The 16,248-nt window shown below is 30.3% G+C and overlaps 2 protein-coding genes across 21 annotated transcripts in view; one reads left to right on the top strand and one right to left on the bottom strand.

Moving 5' to 3' along the window:
- Positions 1-4,287, bottom strand: part of LOC111004264 (casein kinase I) — a 32,953-nt gene extending 28,666 nt beyond the window's left edge. For 2 of the 19 annotated variants that reach the window (XM_045628477.1, XM_022275227.2), the window contains exon 1: positions 3,262-3,854. In XM_045628477.1, the coding sequence (XP_045484433.1) occupies positions 3,262-3,323 (62 nt within the window). In that variant the 5' untranslated portion in view covers positions 3,324-3,854. The other 17 variants (XM_022275228.2, XM_022275230.2, XM_022275212.2 and 14 more) reach the window with 16 other exon arrangements.
- A 596-nt stretch (positions 4,288-4,883) lies between these two features.
- On the top strand, positions 4,884-16,122 carry LOC111004262 (alpha-tocopherol transfer protein-like). Of its 2 annotated transcripts, none has more exons than XM_022275208.2 (7): positions 4,884-5,093; positions 9,247-9,348; positions 11,346-11,505; positions 11,936-12,185; positions 12,613-12,723; positions 13,422-13,558; positions 14,303-16,122. In XM_022275208.2, exons 2-7 carry the CDS (start codon positions 9,252-9,254, stop codon positions 14,409-14,411), a joined length of 864 nt encoding a protein of 287 aa, XP_022130900.2. In that variant the 5' UTR covers positions 4,884-5,093; positions 9,247-9,251; the 3' UTR covers positions 14,412-16,122. The 2 variants fall into 2 exon arrangements, with proteins under 2 accessions (XP_022130900.2, XP_022130899.2); XM_022275207.2 differs by lacking the exon at positions 4,884-5,093 and adding an exon at positions 5,884-6,017.
- The last annotated feature ends 126 nt before the right edge of the window (positions 16,123-16,248 follow it).

Raw genomic sequence — 16,248 nt, 5'->3', positions numbered from 1 at the left:
AGTCTTCAAAAGCTTTATCACCTATGCATGAGGGACATTAGACAACTACTATACTCACAATCTATACTTAAAAGAACCAACTCCTTATTAAGCTTCCTGTTTTATCAGGCTGCAGTAATTGAAATCATAAAGCCATTAATCAAATATCATGGTCAAAATACCAGAATCATTGTTATGAACATAGTGAGTAAAAAAATTCATATATAAAAAAAATTGTTAGTATAAAAAACATCTGAAGCAAAACAGAGTTTGAACATGTGTTTGTCTCATGTAAATATAACATAACCTCTTCAATCTGCATAATGCAAGAGGATTTGAATAGAACATTATAAGTGTTAAGTGTGCATGTATAATAAAATTCCCATACCCAAAAGCCATTAGGCGTCCACCTCCAACCATAAGAACTACAGTACAAGTGTTCCAATTTGTCTGCACATTTCACAATACATAGTACTCATTCACACACATAAGGTCTAATTAACACATCATGTCACTTTGTACTATATCACTTTTAAAAAATCTATATTTTACAACAAAATTCTTGTTAAATAATTCAAAAGATAACAACAGTTGTTTATGTGTTGTAGTATAGATTGAATGTTATTTTATTTTTAGCTTTTCCTTGTGATACCTTGCCAGCATTAGAGTGGTTTTGACATTGTATAATAAACAATATTGATGTTTACAAGCTTATTATGGTATTGAAATAATTAAAAAAGGTGGGCCAATTTCTTTATCAAAGTATTTTTTATATCTGAAATGTCTCATAAAACTGTTTTAACATAGCTAGTTTAATTCCAATTTAAAAAACAAAGAAAAGTTCTGTGTTTATATCACACAAGTGTAAAAACATTAATTTCATTGTTAATTAGTTGTATTTTTTATAAAGTTGTGGTCAATGTCAATAGATGATTATTAAAATCTTATGAAAACAAGTTATGCATTTACATGAAAGATTATCAAATTAAAATATATGTAAAGCATGACTATAATACATTTTAATAAATAGACAATCCATTTGTTTACTTCAACTACATTTTCTATTATCACTTCCTAAAAGTTCACCAGATACAGGTTAAGTATGACAGCATGTATTTCAAGTAAATCTGGCTGTCAATAGTTTATTGACCCCAAATTTGAAGACCACCTAACAGAGGTCTTAATAATTGAAACATGGTGGTGATGAATAAATAATACCATTTTTAGATAGTTTGCTATTGTTTTTGTCTAGTATAATAAAAGTGAACAATTAGTGCTAATTCATTTTTATATTTTTTTCTTGACTAAATAGAAGGAAGCTATATTCTGAGTCATATAAATTTGTAAACATTATTTTGACTAAAAAATGAATGGTTAACTTCAATGCATATAATATATTTATTAAATTTAATTAAAGGAGAATAAAAATTCAATTTATTTTGAATTTCAATTCAATTTATTATATAATTTGATAAAATGTTTTTATGCTTAATTTTGAATATTTATTATAGTATATAAAGTATAGTTGTACTACATTATAAGTGTGATCATTTAAGTATGTCCCTGATAAAATTAAATCATACTAATACAATTACTTATTTAAATTTTAATAATATACAGATCTCAAAGAAGTGTAACAGACTGCAATGAATCATACAAACCATAGTCATAACTGGCATTGAGTCTAAAAGTGAAAGTTAGTTGCATTCAGCCAATACGGGTAAAGCTACAATTATATGCTTAACAAAGCCTAAAATTGCAGAAGTATCAAATATTTAAACTGGCAACTTCCCTTGCAATCACTTGTTATATAAATAAAACATAAATACTTAAACACCACAATATAAGATGAATTCTGTTATAGTCTGGTAAAATTGATATAGCAACACTGTAATTATTATTTATGTTTACTCTTAGTGACACATTGGTGGTTATCTTTATGAAGATTAATTGAAACCTATTTCTGGATAGTAGTATTCTGTTAGCAGCAGATAGCTTGTGTTGCATGACTTGATTTGTTAGGTTACTTTTAAAGTTGAAAAACTTGCTTTACTGTTTTAATCAAGAATACTTACAACTTTCTATGCATCACAATTACTTAAAATATAAACACAACTTGGTTTTATAATCATTGTTTGTATATTTTTATTACAAAACAAATAATACAATGCCTTATCATGACCAACTGGATGACTTAAAATTAATTTTGATAGCACATCACTACAAATATATTTTATTATGTTTAAAACACAAAATATGTATGTCTTGCAGCATTTATCACAATTTGAGCTGAATTGAAGATAAGAAAAATGTTTTTATTAAGGTGTATTAATGTGTATAAGGTGCATTGTGTGTGATACTAAGATGTTTACATACAGTGATTCACTGATTTAATATTATTGGCTAAATCCTTCTGTGTTGCTAGACATGAAATTGTTCACAATTATAGGTGACTTATCTTAAAACCATTTATATAGAGAAATTTTAACTAAATGTTAATGTATTTATTTGAGTTTTTAGTAAGATTATATCACACAACAAAAATTTAAAGGTAAATACAACAACATATTTGTCCTGACTTAAATAGATGTATTGATCAACTAGTTATCATGGGATGGCCCTAACTACTAATATTATTATTACAAGAATCTGTTATGGAAAACTGTTCCAAGGAAATGAAGATTTAATTTTCATAGTCATGAGGTAACCATGCCAAGTTCAACAGACAAACATTCTATGCACAAATAAAAATTGATTTTTCTTATATTATACATAATCAATAGCTCACGTAAACAAAATATAAATGGGACAGAAAGCAATATATTTACAGGAAATTACATTTTTAAATCCCAAAATAATGCAGAAGCAAGTGTTATTAGCTGAGTAACAACTCAGTGATTTATAAAAAACAAGATTTCAATTTAAGATATTATCAAAACAGTTATCATTTATTAAAGAAATCATATCTGATATGGCTTACTTGACACAATTAACATGATTTCAATTAAATTGTTAACTACAAGTCAACCTTTAAAACCATCACTATTATTTACCATGGTTTAAACAAGAAAAATACTCAGGAAGTTAAAAATAAATTAAACTAAGCAGTCTCTTTCATTTCAACATTTAATTAAAACATAATAATACAACATCTATTTGTTCTACTGGATAGAAACATATTCCTTGAATTATCTTGATATAAAAAATTGTAAGAAGCTTAAAGAATACATGAAATACTATGATATCAAGTTATTAATATAATAATGGAGAAAAATTACTTACGTGGAAGTTCTTTTTTCGTCACTCTGACGTTCCTTGTCCTTATTGCCTTCACGCTTATTCATAATATCAGTGGATCTGTGTGTCTATATCCGACACGCCAGAGTCCAGATGCCCACAGCTAAACGGGGCCTCACTATGCTGAAGTCCATTTCACCAAGACAAGCTTTTATCACACTGCATAGCCATTTCACACAACACCAATCCACTTTTTAAATGATTGCTATTTTTTTATACACTTTCGACACTATAACCACTGCACTGTTTAATTTATCGCAACATGATATTCATCACACTGAAACCGACTTATGTTTCGGCGACTCGTAATTTCGCGGGATTAACTTAAATAAATCCTATCTTTAATGATTTACACTGAATGCTAATGAATATATTAGATGCAAAATCAATTTTCCATGAAACGACTACAGGTCGGTGTGCCAATGTTATGTTCATTGAAGAGTAACAACAAGCTATGTAGGTGGAAGTGGTAACACTCAGCTCGTATTGGCTTGAGCACTTTATTAACCTGAATCGTTCAAATGGAAAATAATCTTTATCGCTAATAAAAAAATATGATTAAGAAACCAAAATCCCTATAAATTGACAACACCTTTTCAATGCTGGAAGTCAACCCAAATAGGATGTAACGTCCGTACTAAACAATTTCATTACAGACTTTTCGGGATGCCTTCATCATATTGAATATCACAAAATTTTACACATTAAACTACATTAAAAAAACTCCGTACGCAATGTAAGATTAGTCTCACAACGTCGCCGAAACATCAAATAATGGACATTTGTTCTGATAAAGTTTAGGTTTAGCAATGGCCACCAATGGTACACTTTATGTCACTTTTGTTTTAAATTGCAGATTTGATTTAATAAAAATTAAGACAAAATTATATTACATTAATTAACCTAAATAAATACCATCTAAAGATAAATTTTCATAGTTAAAAAATTAGTTCAAAGATTATTTCACTGAAATATCGCCATTCGGCGCATGCGCAAACTTGTACCATTGAAGTCAATGTTGCTAGTTAACAAAAAGGTCTTTTGTCACTAATCAAACAACAAGACAAATACTAAAATATAAATGAATAACAATGAATTAAGATTAGTTTTAGAAGTGTGAATAAAAATAATCTTTTGAAAGTTGAGTTGAGAGTTCGCAAACCTTATCCAGTTTCTATAAGTATTAACTGTAATAAGCCTACTATAATCTGTTTCGAAATAATTATTTAGGGCTAAATGGTAACATTATGTAGATGCGTTCATGTATAAATGTTCAGAAAAATATTTATTAAAAGTAATTAATATCTTGATAAATTGAAATATTAATTGATACGGAGAGGTATAAGTATGTTTTACGTCCTTCATAGTACAATATATGTGTGATATGGTTAAATAATCGTTAAAGCTTTTTATATAATGACAACATAAGTATTATATTGTAGATGTTTATATAGTTTTATTACATGCAATCTTCTAAATAATTACAGACTTTAAATAGTATTAAATTTATATAGTGTTAGTCTATACTGAAGAATTAGTTCACACTTCAAATCTAAGATCTTGTGACAATTGTCATTAGTCTTTTTACTCTGTAGTGTATCTATTTTGTTAAGATTTTCATCCTAAATAATTTTGTTTTCGTATTTATAGCTTCGTTGATTCAAAATTCAATCCATAGAGGCTAATGGTTCATTTTAATGTATTTTAAACATCGGGTTTATACATTGTACGTAGTCGAAGTTTATTTTAGCCGGGCATATTATTTTTATACACCGGTAGATGACAAGTAATCGGTTGTCGGCGGGCAATTTAAAAAGGTACATGATATATGAATTATTATTTAAGCGATTTATAATAATTATACACCAATTTTATACTTAGGGATTTCATTTTATATCGTTCACAATACGTATCATATACATATATAGCATTATATTTTACGAAGACAAAGTAATTTTTTTCCTCACCTTTTTTTACTAATTTTATGGTTTAATTTTAATATTTTATAGCTTTCTTAAAGGAATATTTTTTTTTGTAGGATCTCTAGATACGCACGCACATACGTTACTAAACCATCTGAATACCATGATATTTGGCAAAAACATTATAATTTTTCACCTGACTTATCGCATCGCTCTATTCTTTAGTATTATTTACATTAATTATATAGCTTGAAATTTATAAATTTAACCCACCATTTGTGTGATTCGTCGAAAAAAAAATTCCTTACCTCGTGACGTTCAATTGGAATTCATATGTTTTGGGAATACCCTACATTCGTTATTCACTATTAGTTTAACATAATTCTTAGTATTGATACAAAAGCTAAATACGATATTTTTTAATGTGAAAACGACGGCATTAAATTGTATGGTAACTCTGAAATAATTGCATTTTCGTCATGGTACCCCAGGGAATAATATTATTGATTGTATTTCACGGATCCACGACGTAAAAACAGTCCCATTTCTAATCGTAAGATAGCCCCGATATTCAGTTGGTAAACCTTAAAAAACTAAACTACAGTTTTTAATTTAAAAACGTAAATTAATTTTATTCTAAATCCGATTTAAAATTCTGTCTACGAGACCTCGTGGAGATCGATAATGTTTCGACTCCAGCGCAACACAACGTCATTTCGGTGATCAATGTCAGCGGGATCCAGTTGTCGTAAATCCGTGGTAGCATTTATACGTGTTTGTGATAAGCTTTTTTATTCTACCTGCTATTTGGATTTCACGGTATGTTTTTTTTTAATATGTTTATTCAGTAAAACCTTAAGATCAAGCTGAAGCAACAAACTAGGATTTTTTTATTTGTGACGAAATTCAAACCGGAAAAATAAGCTTATAAATTACGTTTGTTCATTTCATTGCCAATGCGTAGGTTACATTTTAAAAACATTGTATTCTTACTTTTTGCAAGCGTTATTTTCCGTTGAAAAACGAAAGTTATACAAATTGTTAATACTTATTTTATGTATTCCAATAATAAAAACAATAATATTGTTTTGATACGCGTGTAAGATCTTACCGAAAATGTATTATTAGAGATTATATTTTTTGTTAGAATTTTGTAACGCACATACTTTTAAATTGAAGTCCTTAGATGTAACTCCACTGTAATTGTATAGTATTTGAACAACTTAAAATCTCAATACAGATAGATTGACATAATTGAACAGGGTAACCGATATGATATATCATTGCGTTTTAAATATTTTAAAATACCTACGAATACAATCGTAAGCAATTTTGAACGTCATTTTTAATTATTTTCTCATAATAATAATTCCAATATTTCAAAATTTTCGATCTATATTACTACGCGACTAATTAAAAGGTTATCCTTATCTTAAAATAGACCAGTAATGTAAAAAATCTATTATTTTATGGTCACGTGTTTATTTCCGCAATCAGAGGTCAAAATTAATTGTGATATAATGTTACAGGCTGTTTTTTATAATTCAATGTTAACTTGTTCGTAACCGGAATAACAAAATGTATTCTCCATTTTAAATATGTTTGAATTTAATATTCGATATCTATTTCAAGTATGTACTAAACTGGAAACCTAAAAACAATAAATATGTATATCACTACATAGTATAAAACAAAGTCGCTTTCTCTGTCCCTATGTCCCTTTGTATGCTTAAATCTTTGAAACTACGCAACGGATTTTGATGATTGATTTTTGTGACGTGATTTTTTAATAGATAGAGTGATTCAAGAGGAAGGTTTATATGTATAATAACATCCATTAAATAGTGGAGAAGTACTGTTATTTTTGAGGTTTCTAATGTGATGTCGTTAATAATTACATTTTTTCCGCTTACATTGCAAACGCAGGCTGAACCCTACGAGTTTTATCAAAATAATGTACTAAGTATTGTACACATTGAAAAGGTCTACAGAAAAGTCCGTGATGGTAATGTCTATCTCTTATGGATAACCCACATTTTTATATACAACGTTCACAGATTTTCTGTAGTGTATTTAGTATCAGCATTGCACCAGTGCGAAGCCGGGGCGGGTCGCTAGTTATTATATCCTAAAAGGCTTATTACACCACGCGATATTCAGACAGTCTTACTAAGATTCAGCCTAGTGTAATAAGAGTTAGCCAGTTAGCCTGTCTAATTAGACCGACCGAATGGGTTCGGCGGTGCTTACTGGCTTACTTGCTGAATATCGTGTAGTGTAATAAGACTTAGCACGCTAAACCATTCAGTCAGCGCGCGGCAGTCGCAGAGCAAAGACGTTTGTACATGTTTGTTTTCTGTGGCCGCGTGCACCACGGCGTGTTTGCAAGAAAAAAAGTACTTTGGAATGTTTTTTTAATTTTTATGGATAAAGTTAGCCAACGCTCGACACACTGATACATTGGTAAAAACAAACATGAATCTTAAATTTAGAAATAAGGTTCGGACAATCAATCTTATTATAGAATATCTTAGCTGCAAACGATGTGTCAATAAATTTAAATAAATTTTCTGCGATTCTCTAATGACAACATACTAAAGTGTGCCAGCCTGGTTCTGTTCTTGATTTGTACCGAGACATGCCATTTTTATTGCCATATTAAATGTATGGAGTATCTATTAAATTACATATAATAATATAAATTACTAATATTACATTTTAATAGTCATTCAAACTCGGCAACTCCTACTCTAAGGTAGTTTCTTAAGTCACATGGCGTCAATCCGTCACCGACTACGTACGCTTTGCAAATGAGTAAAATGTCGAGTTAGCATGCGGTATTCAGTCCAGTGTAATAGCGAGCTTGCTAATAAGATTTTAAGACAGTCTTACTCAGACAGTCTGAATATCGCATAGTGTAATAAGCACTTAAATTGTACCTATGCTAACACCATTTCATCGGAATTGCGATGCGCATACGCTGTGTAAGGGATAGGTGGCCTCGGTACGGTTAATAGGGCATACATATGCTAAATCATTATCTAGCGTTCATACACATTAAAAAAAATACTCTTTTTCTTGAAAAATATTGTTTGATTCTGAGTGTGTGTAAAAGTAATAAATCCATATTCGTTTGATGATGATGTTTACTCAAAATTTATTTCAACTAGTCTAAAATCTTTTAATCAGTCCAGGAGTTTTTCGCCTGATTATAATAAAAAAATTTTAAAAATAAAAACAAAAAATCTAAATGGAAAACTTACTTCTATAATTTAAGAGAAGAGATTTATTTGTAGAATTTCAGTGTCTTAGAACTTTCCCATACACAACATTTGACGTAGTTTTGTTTTGTGGCAGCAAAATTTCTATTTTGGCTCCCTATTTTTTTTAAATGTAATAGCCTATGTCAGTCAGTGAAGATGCACCTATCTAATGATGAAAAAAATTTCGTCCAGTAGTGTTTGTGTGAAAACATTACAAACATACTTACAAAAACACAAATTTTTTCTCTATATAATATTAGTATAGATATAGTTAATTACGTATATTTGTACTTTATCGGTAAAAGTTTCCGGAATTGATGAAACATATAATTTTTGGAAATAAAAATGTACTAAGATTGAACCTGTCTTATCGCTGACAACGTAATAATTTGATAAAACTAAACGTTTTGTAACAGTTTTTATTGATTTTCCTTAAGGCCTTTTACTTTTAAACAAAAGAAATATGAATCAATGTAAAGAGTATTTATAATTTTATCATATTAAAAAAATACAAATCATGCACGGTACCAAATAATATAATTAATCATATCACAGCAGACATTTTTAAATACCTCCCTTTTCGCCTTAATATGATTTTTATAAGACTACCTTTTTAGTTGTTACATATGAACATTTACTATCCCATAGGAAACTACACTTTTTCAGATTTCAAATCCTAAGAGTTCAAGGAAAAAATTTTTTTATTTGCCATTAATTTTTATTTATATAGATTTGTATTTTATTTTATATGGCATTATATAACTTAATATATGTCTTCATTTCAGTCGCAATGACGGACACAATGCCAGTCGAAGATACGTCGAAGTACGTTTTGGAAATGCGAGGCTGGCTTAATTGTCAACCACACTTACCCAAGGATAACATTGGTAAAAAAAATAATTTACTAAGTCAAAAATATAAATACACTTAAGAAGTAATCAGAATGCGTTTATTGACAATTTATTTAATTTAAATCATAATTAATTAATAATTTTGTTTATCTATGTAAATATTTTGAATTGTTTTATTTTCTATGAAGATTGTTGCCACATTTATTTTTGATTTTTATTTAATGTAAAGTAATTATATCAGAAATAGTTTGTATAATTGTTTGTTTTGGATTATCTTTTACAATTTTAATTTAATAGCAAAACCGAGGACAAATACGACAAATTTTATATGCAATAAGAACGCATCGTTACGGTTGAGAGATGTTTTAACTATAATTAAAGTTCACAATTACGTTTGTTGCCTTGAAATGGAACTGCAGTAATGTAAACCATGTTCGTGTTATTCAATATTGCTTATAAAATTCAATGTTGTTATAGCTTATTAACTATAAGCATTTGCTGTACGCCTTTCGATATTTTCAGACTCACAAACTTAGTACAAAATTACTTTAACTTAACTGAATAATACTTAAATGTAGTTTCCGATATAGTTGTTGACAGTTGGCATTTGTTTTCTGTATACCATCGAGAGGTAAAATTGATTGTTGTTTGGAAATGTTTTAGCCGTACCCATACACACAATGCACATAGATAATCACTAATAAATATAAAATTAAGCAAAAATAAATTATAATCAATGTGAACTAGTAATTGGCATGAGAAATATATCATCCTGAAACAATTGCGTCTTCCACACGGCTGAAGACACGTTACTTTGTAGTGTTGGCCTAGTGGATTCAGCGTGCGACTCTCATCACTGAGATCTTAGGTTTGGTCCTCGGCTGTCTTTCTTTGTGTGCACCAATGGAATTTCTATGTGGGTTATTAACACTCGTTCGGGAAGGAAAACATCATGAGAATAACGGCATTATTTATACCTAAAAAGTCGACGGCGTGTGCACAGAAGTACAAATAAACGCGAAACAAATACAGAAATCTAAAACCCAGACCTTATAGCGACACTTTTTTTAATGCTGTAAAATATTAGGTCCTTACATATGAAATTGGCGTATTTCGTACTGGCCACTTTAATCACGATGTTCTCCTCTTTGGTAAAGAATTCCAAATTCAAATTTGTACAGCTATTTTCTGTTTGCGTCACTCATTTTACAAAATGGAAAACTTAAAGTATCGCATTATTTACGAGTACGAGTTCCACCGTGGCACTAGTGCTGCAGAAACGACTAGAAGGGTGAATGATGTGTATGGCGGTCATGTTGCAAAAGAAAACACAGGTTTCAACGTTTTCTTTCTGGAAATTTCGACCTGCAGAACAAGCCCCGTGGACGGCCTGAGACCCAAGTTGATAATGAAGTATTGAAGGCTATTGTGGAAGCGGATCCATCGCAAACCGTGTTAGTGATAAAACTGTTTTAATTCACTGGAAGCAAATTGGGAAGATTAAAAAGCTTGAAAGATGGGTACCTCACGAATTGACTGAAGCAAACCGGCAAACGCGCGTCGACTGCTGCGTTACTTTACTGAACTGGCACAATAATGTAGGTATTTTAAACCGAATCATTACCTGTGATGAAAAATGGATTCTTTACGATAATCGGAAGCGCTCAGCGCAATGGTTGGATCCTGGCCAGCCAGCCAAATCCTGCCCCAAGCGAAAATTAACCCCAAAATGTTACTTGTAAGCGTTTGGTGGACTAGTGCCGGTATTATTCATTGCAGTTTTTTCAAATCTGGCCAGACTATTACGGCTGATGTCTATTGTCAGCAATTCCATGATGGAAAAGCTAGCGGCTAAACAAATTTAATTAATTAAATATATTATATTTAAAAATAATCGACTTTTTGTTCCTCCCATACAAAACGCCAATTTCATATGTAATATTAGAAATAATATCTCCTATCCTCATATTAGAATCCTAATATTATAAAATACCAAAACAAAGTGAATCTACATTCTATGTTTTCCGTTTCAGATGACAATCTTCTTCTACGCTTTGTACATAGCTGTTACTACGATGTCGAGAAAGCCAAGACAGCGATGGACAACTTCTTCAACATCCGATTATCCTGCCCCGAACTCCTCGATGGCAGAGATCCTGAGTCGCCGCAGTTTCAGAAAGTTATGAGTATCCTGTAAGTACATATTGTAATGTAAAATGTTTCCGAGCTAGAAGTGGCTATTAAATAAAATATTTGTATAATATAAATACATAATTTTAGATAATGAAGATTTTTTTTAACTTTCGGATTTTTTGGTATATTTTGATTCAAATACGCAGTACAGAAAATATTGCTATTGGGTGTGTATTAAAAAGCGAAACATTCTTATATAAGTATTAAAATATAAACAATAAGATTCACCCCTAACCTTTTTGACAGTTATACATACCAAAGACAATCACTGATCACACACAAAATTTTTTGTTTATAGAACAGGGGGCAAACGGGAAGGAGGCTCACCTGATGTTAAGTGATACCACTGCCTATGGACAATCTCAAAACTATACAGTGGGCCAAGTTTTGATCCCAAATAAATAATTTAACTAGAAGTTCTAAATTCCAGGAACATAGGTCAAATCCAGACGCCCCAGAACGAATGTATCTGGATCTGGCAATTAAATGATCCTGGCCTCGACAATTACGACTATATCCAGGACGCAAGATATTTCATGTTATCAACAGACGCATATTTTATGACGAACACCTTTCTGCCAGAAGTAGACATTGTTATTTTAGACGCGAAAGACTTGAATCTCAAAATGCTAACCAAACTAAATTTGTCCATTGCGAGGAAATTGTCTAAATATCAAGAGGTAAGTTTTATTTTGTTTGTCCTTATTCACTTGTTAAGAACATTGTTTGGTTAATTCCTTTGTTATTATATTCAAAATCGATTTATTGTTTATATATAGACAACCTAAAAAATATAACTTATGAAAAGTTTTATTTATTACTTATATATTTTGTGGTTTAAAACGGACCATTCATGTTTCATAATAATGTATTATATAAAAAGCGACGACTGTTTATGAATAAATTTTGATATATTGTCGTACTAAAAATTATAAGATGCAAACACACTTGAGTAGCATTAATTTCTGTAGCATTAATTCCGTCGGATTCGGTCTATGCTCCCGCATACTCAGTGTTGCCAGTTTTCAGTAAACTAAATAGTTACTGATATCCGAATGTGTATAAAAACACAAATAAGTTCTTATATAAATTAAAGTATTTTTTCAGACAGCACTACCGATCCGTTTGAAACAAGTACACGTAATTAACGCCCCGTCATCCATAGATAAGATTTTCGGATTATTGAAACCGTTTCTCAAAAAGGAATTGACTGATTTGGTAAGTTTTTTGCCATTTATTAATCGCTATTGACAGTATCGTATGCAGTAATTTTATTTTGAAACTTTTTACCCCAAAAACGTAAGTATATTGTAGTCTACTACAGGGTGCTGTACTTTTGCCACAAAGTTTGTATAGTTTTTAAAACGTTCTTTTCTCTTCGTGATTAATAGGCAAACATTCTAAGGAAAATAATTGACAAGCTTTCTTAGTAAAATAATTGAGGTGTTCATACTTTTTACTTTATATAATTATTATTAACGGTGCGTACTTATGATCTCCTTTTATCATTTAATCTATTTTTATATTAATTATTCGATGTAACTTATAGATTATATTTCCGTTATTCACAATTTTTGCTTAAAACTATTAAATAAAAAAACATTTTTTTTTCTAAATAAAAAACACAAACAAACACGAGACTAGTTTTTTTTAGTTTAACGAATTTTATTATAATTTAAAATATGTATTTTCCGTTTCTTATGTAGCATTAAACAATTACATTGAAATGGTTAACCTATTCCGACTAGATATTATTTTTATGTTCCAGTATTTTTGTGTTACATACACTTTTAAAGAAAACATTTTTTATAACGGATTGAAGTTATATATATTTGTAAACTTGTAATTATTTAAACATAATTTACATTTACATACACTTACCTCTTTATTATTAGTATAATAAATCATTATTTTAGGTCCATTTCCACACTCCAAAATCGAATGGCCTATATAAATTTGTGGAAAAGGAAAATTTACCTACAGACTATGGCGGCGTACAACCCTCGATGGCTGAGCAGCATCAGAAAGTTATTTCCATCATTATGAGCAAAAGGTTTGTATTAAACTAGTCCGTAATAATCTGCAGTGGTGTTCGAATGGCTTCAGCAGGTCTCATTTTAAATCCTGGCTGTGTACCAATAGGCTACGTCCGGACAGACGAGCGCCTTGCTTACCAGATCAGCTCAGCTCAGCTCAGCTCTCCTCTCAACTCTCAACTCTCTACTCTCTACTCTCTACTCTCAACTATCTACAACTCTCTACAACTCTCTACAACTCTCCACAACTCTCCACAACTCTCCACAACTCTCCACAACTTAGCTGTGACTGACAGCTTTAAACATCATCATCAGACACACCCATCGGCATTTATTTTGTAAATGACGACTCACCCTACGCACCGTATTCTCCGATTCCGATCTAGTGGACGCAAAGCTTTAGACCTTAAAAGGCGACGGCGTGTTTTCATTTGTGATGAGAGAGCTTTATTGCGCACATAGACAAATCTATTCAAGCGTTCTAACCTTATTAAGAATCGCAGGTACTAGGTTTATTACGTTTATTAGATTGAAGCACACACGCACATATACATATTGTATATATGACGTACAAACGCAATCACTTTAACAAAAAATTGGCGCTTTTTATTTTGACAGAAATAATGCCTTATATGTCGCGGTGGCAGGTTGTTCCAGCATTTCGTTGCATTGCATCTAAAACTATCGCGATAAGACGCTATGCTACGGGGTAATATGCAGTTTATTTATCCCTCTTGTGTGATGCTTGCTTTTTTTTTCAGAAAAGAACTGATGATCGAATCTCTATGGCGAGCGCTACCCACAGATAAGAAAAAAGTAAATAATTCTAGCTCTTCTATATCTTCATTTAGAGCGTTAGCCATAGACTAATAAATGGTACAAATAATTAACAGAAACGATTTATAAATGATCCAGTCGCCAATTTGCAAGTTTTTGATTAATTTTATTGTTTAAACTTTTTTTCAATTACATTTTGTTATCCCTACGCATTGCTTCTCATACTTTTATGTAATTTATACTTTTTTTTGCCCGTTTGAAATCATCGGATCTGAATGTAATGTAATACAAAAAAAAATGTAAATTAATCATATAAGTGATTGTTACTACGAGCTATTTAAAAAAATCCATGGCTCGTGTTCTTTTTGTATGGAACTTGACATTTGACAGCGCTCATAACGAGATAGTTACTTGAGATACGAATAAGAATGTTGACCTATGTTTGGTAGGAAATACAAAGTGGACTACAAAACTAAATTAGCCAATAGATGGCGCTATACAAGGTCTGCGGGACTGGCTTTAAGACATTATGGTAAGGGACCAAGGTGTGGTATGACTAATGATTAGTGTATGAGAATGAAAGTACGATTATAAAAGTTTCGAATAATAAATAAATTTAGTATTTCACAATTTTTGGGACTATGCCTTATTTTACTCGCATTTATAAATTTATTTAGCTTTCGTTTTTAATTTAAAAAAGTCATGAACTTTTATTAAAATTATCGAATCCTGGATTTTTGTTTTTATAGTTATTCTTTGGACTTTGATTATTAGTTTTGGAATGATTATATATGCCGTCTTAATACTATGAACTATTGAGATTTAATATTTGTTCCGTTTCACCTGGAAATTCATCAATTATATCTGTATTATGAGTATGTATAAAAATGTTGTGGCCTAAATAGATGATTCTATACATGTTTAGAATGAATTTAGCATAATTGTTAATTTAAAAATTGTAATAAACTTTTAATTGTGATACTTGTATAATTATTGAAGTTTAAGTACATTATATTTTAGTCGATAACTTATAAAAAATGACTGGATCTGCAGTAGCTTGCATTGTTACTAAATTAATCGAACTCATTTGTTCTAAATACAAAAATAAGAATAATATTAGAAAAGCTGTCAAAGTGCTTACAGACAATTGACGAGTTTAGAAATCGTTGTAATTACGTAAGGGTTTGAATATAAATCCCGGATCTACATATCTTGCCATTAGGACAACGTGATGACAAATGCATTTAAATGTGTTTTTAATTGTAATCTACACAAGACTCAAATGAAGTGCACTGTCTCTTTTAGACATAGCGAACAGACAGTTTGCGAGAAAGAGACAAATGCGTATTCACATTTGAATTAAGTAAAATGCACACGTAGAATGCACAATTTTAAGTCTGTCAAATTATAGGACAAAATTTCGTTACAGTTTAACGTAAGATCTAAAATGTCAAAGTGTCTTTCTATGTCATATCCGTAGATTTGGGCAATGCTCGCAACTATGACACAAATAATTCTCTTGTGTATTTATTCATACAATTAGTTCTAAGGTGATTAATTCATTAGTATTATTTAAAACTTTATACAGAAATGACTTCGAATTTTTTGAATGTTTGGGATTTTATAATATATACAATAATTACTCTGTTACGTAAAATACTTTAGTCTTTAACAGACTAGGTATTGTAAACAAGCAGTTTTGTTTTTTTAATTATGATTGACTTTTGGTTTGTCGAGTATTTTTAGGTTTCTGGTTAGTGTACATGCTATTTTTTACATATAATAATCAATACTGTATACACGATAAACAATTTATTAATAAGGCTGTGTTTTGCATTGTTGCCATTGTTTAAATTTACTTATTGTGTTTTTTTTATTTTTTTAAATGTCAGGTTATAAATGATAAAGTTTTGTTATAATTCTTAATAAT

This window comes from Pieris rapae, chromosome 5, assembly GCF_905147795.1.
Source record: "Pieris rapae chromosome 5, ilPieRapa1.1, whole genome shotgun sequence".
NCBI classification, from domain to species: Eukaryota; Metazoa; Arthropoda; class Insecta; order Lepidoptera; family Pieridae; genus Pieris; species Pieris rapae.
This window is presented reverse-complemented; position numbering and strand designations above follow the sequence as displayed.